The following is a 2,261-nucleotide window of genomic DNA, read 5'->3' as shown; positions in this document are numbered from 1 at the left end:
GAAATATGCAGACCGATTCGTTCTGTCAGAAGACGGTGTGCTTCACTACCTGGGTTTGAACCAACGGTACGACCACGGGTGGCAAGAGGTGAACAAGTTGCGTCTAGTGGTACCCACCACAATGATTCATGAAGTCTTGCAGAACTGCCACGACTCGCTGGAAGGTGGTCACCAAGGCGTCGTCAGGACCTTCAACCGTGTTAAGTCCGACTATTACTGGATTGGGTTGTATGCTGACGTGGAGAAATATGTGAAGTCGTGCCTGGACTGTAGCTCAAGTAAGAACCGCCCACAGTTGCGAGGATACTCACCAGGCAATGTATTGGCTGAACGACCGTTCCAGATTGTCTCTATGGATTTTGTGATACCTCTACCAAAGACGCGCAGGGGCAACACAGCCTTGCTGCTATTCCAATGCTCGTTCACTGGATTCGTCATTGTTAAAGCTATGTCAGACACATCTGCACTCAGCGTAGCGCGAGTGTCCGAATAGTGTGTGTACCGACGGTTCGGAGCATTATCGTTGATTCGGCATGATCGAGACCCAAGGTTCATGAGTAAAGTTTTCCAAGCTTTCGCCGAGATGATGCAGTTACGATCACGATCGACTTTGAGTTATGGACCTCAAGTCAACTGCCAACTAGAACGCTCCGTGAAGTCGGTGATGACCTCCGTTCGGGTGTATGCGGAAGACCCTCTTCAGCAGGGTTGGGATGAGATCGCTGAAAGGCTGGTGTTTGCAATTAACACTTCCCAGGACACAACAAGGAAAGAGACGCCGTTTTACCTCGTTCACGACTGGGACGCACAATCCACGCTCCGAGCGACGTCTTCATCACTCGGACGAGGCTCCAATAGACAGTCCGACGCGTTAGCGTGGCGTCGTGAGGTTAACCGACAACACGAAGGTGATTTGACTATGACCAAGGATTATCAAGCGGCAGAAAAGGAGCGGAGAGCCAAGGAACACAACGAAACGCTAAATCGACTGGAGAAGGCTGCCTGGCTTCTCGCCGTTCGACGTCTAGGCCGCCTGCGCGTTCACCTTCGGCGGCCCACGCCAAATCGCTCGGGAGTCACTCGAAATCTCGTTCGCATTCTTTGTCCACCCGTCCGGACAAGTCTAAGTCTCCCGCACTTCCACCGGCTACTCCTCCCAAGGCTGAGTCGTCGAGAGACGACCAACCTCCTGAGGTCTTGGACTTAACGAAAGAGGAGAGTGACAAGGACATGGAGGAGGAACCAATTGCAGTTCCGACGGAGCCCGAAGACACGGAGGTGACTCGCCCAGCTTCACCGACTCGTCCTGCAATTTCCCAGCGCAGTAACGTGGCTTCCCCCTCGTCTCGCTTCTTCGCCGCCGGCTGATGCTCCTCCACAAGCTCCTACCTCTTACGAGCTCCAGATGCAGTTACTATTTGGATCTGACGACGATGAGGATGCTCCAAGCGGTTCGAAGGCGTCTCGTGAACCTGCTGGGCCGATGTTGTCTTATCCTTTATCCTCTGATGAAGATGCCCCGTCACCTCAAGCGTCCTGACAGTACACCATTCTCCAAACAACCTTCGGTTCCCCCTCCTCGATCTCCTGATTCTTCCGATAGCGACGAGGGTGGCTCCAGCAATGGTTCTCACGACGGGGATGGAGCTGGTGGAGATCATTCTTATGACGACGAACCTTCGTTCGATTTTCCTTCTAGTGATACTGCTGGTGATGAGGATATTCCACCGTCGACCGACGTTTTGTCGAACATCTGCTGTTGTCGAGGGTTCTGTTTCCGGTGTTCCGACGACTTCTCCCCCGGGAACTCCCCGAAGCCCCGAATCATCTCCTCCGGTCGCTGATTCGGCATCTCGTGAAACCAGGTCCGGGGCGCCTCAAGCGTCGTCTCCACTGTCAAGAGTTCTCACGAGTCCAACGACTCCTCGTCATCACCATCCGCCTCCGGGGTCTGCACTGAGCCAGACTTCGCTTCTTCCTCAGGAGGCCGGTCCCGGACGAGTAATCATGGCTACGTACACTTCTTGCCGCCGGCGTGGCGATTCTAACCCTCCAGTGCCGCTGCCGATGACTCACCAGATAGTCCGCGGCACCCGGTCCGCGGTACTACCGTCAGCTAGCTTTCCTCCATGGGTTCGGCCGTTCCTCGATCTCGAGTTCCGCGACCAAGGAGACAAGAAGTGTTTCAAGCAGGTCCTGAGCACTGTGTTGCTTGATCACACTCCAGGTGACATGACCATCCGTGTCACCCTCGAGTCGCT

At 54.6% G+C, this 2,261-nt stretch overlaps 1 protein-coding gene across 1 annotated transcript; it reads right to left on the bottom strand.

Annotated features, from left to right (window-relative positions):
* Positions 1-1,663: 1,663 nt before the first annotated feature.
* Positions 1,664-1,852, bottom strand: PPTG_19649 (hypothetical protein; the record flags this gene model as incomplete). Its single annotated transcript, XM_008918204.1, has 1 exon — positions 1,664-1,852. The coding sequence occupies one exon, from the start codon at positions 1,850-1,852 to the stop codon at positions 1,664-1,666; it is 189 nt and encodes a 62-aa protein (XP_008916452.1).
* Between the last annotated feature and the right edge of the window lie 409 nt (positions 1,853-2,261).

Source organism: Phytophthora parasitica, assembly GCF_000247585.1.
Source record: "Phytophthora parasitica INRA-310 unplaced genomic scaffold supercont2.156, whole genome shotgun sequence".
NCBI lineage: Eukaryota > Oomycota > Peronosporomycetes > Peronosporales > Peronosporaceae > Phytophthora > Phytophthora nicotianae.
This window is presented reverse-complemented; position numbering and strand designations above follow the sequence as displayed.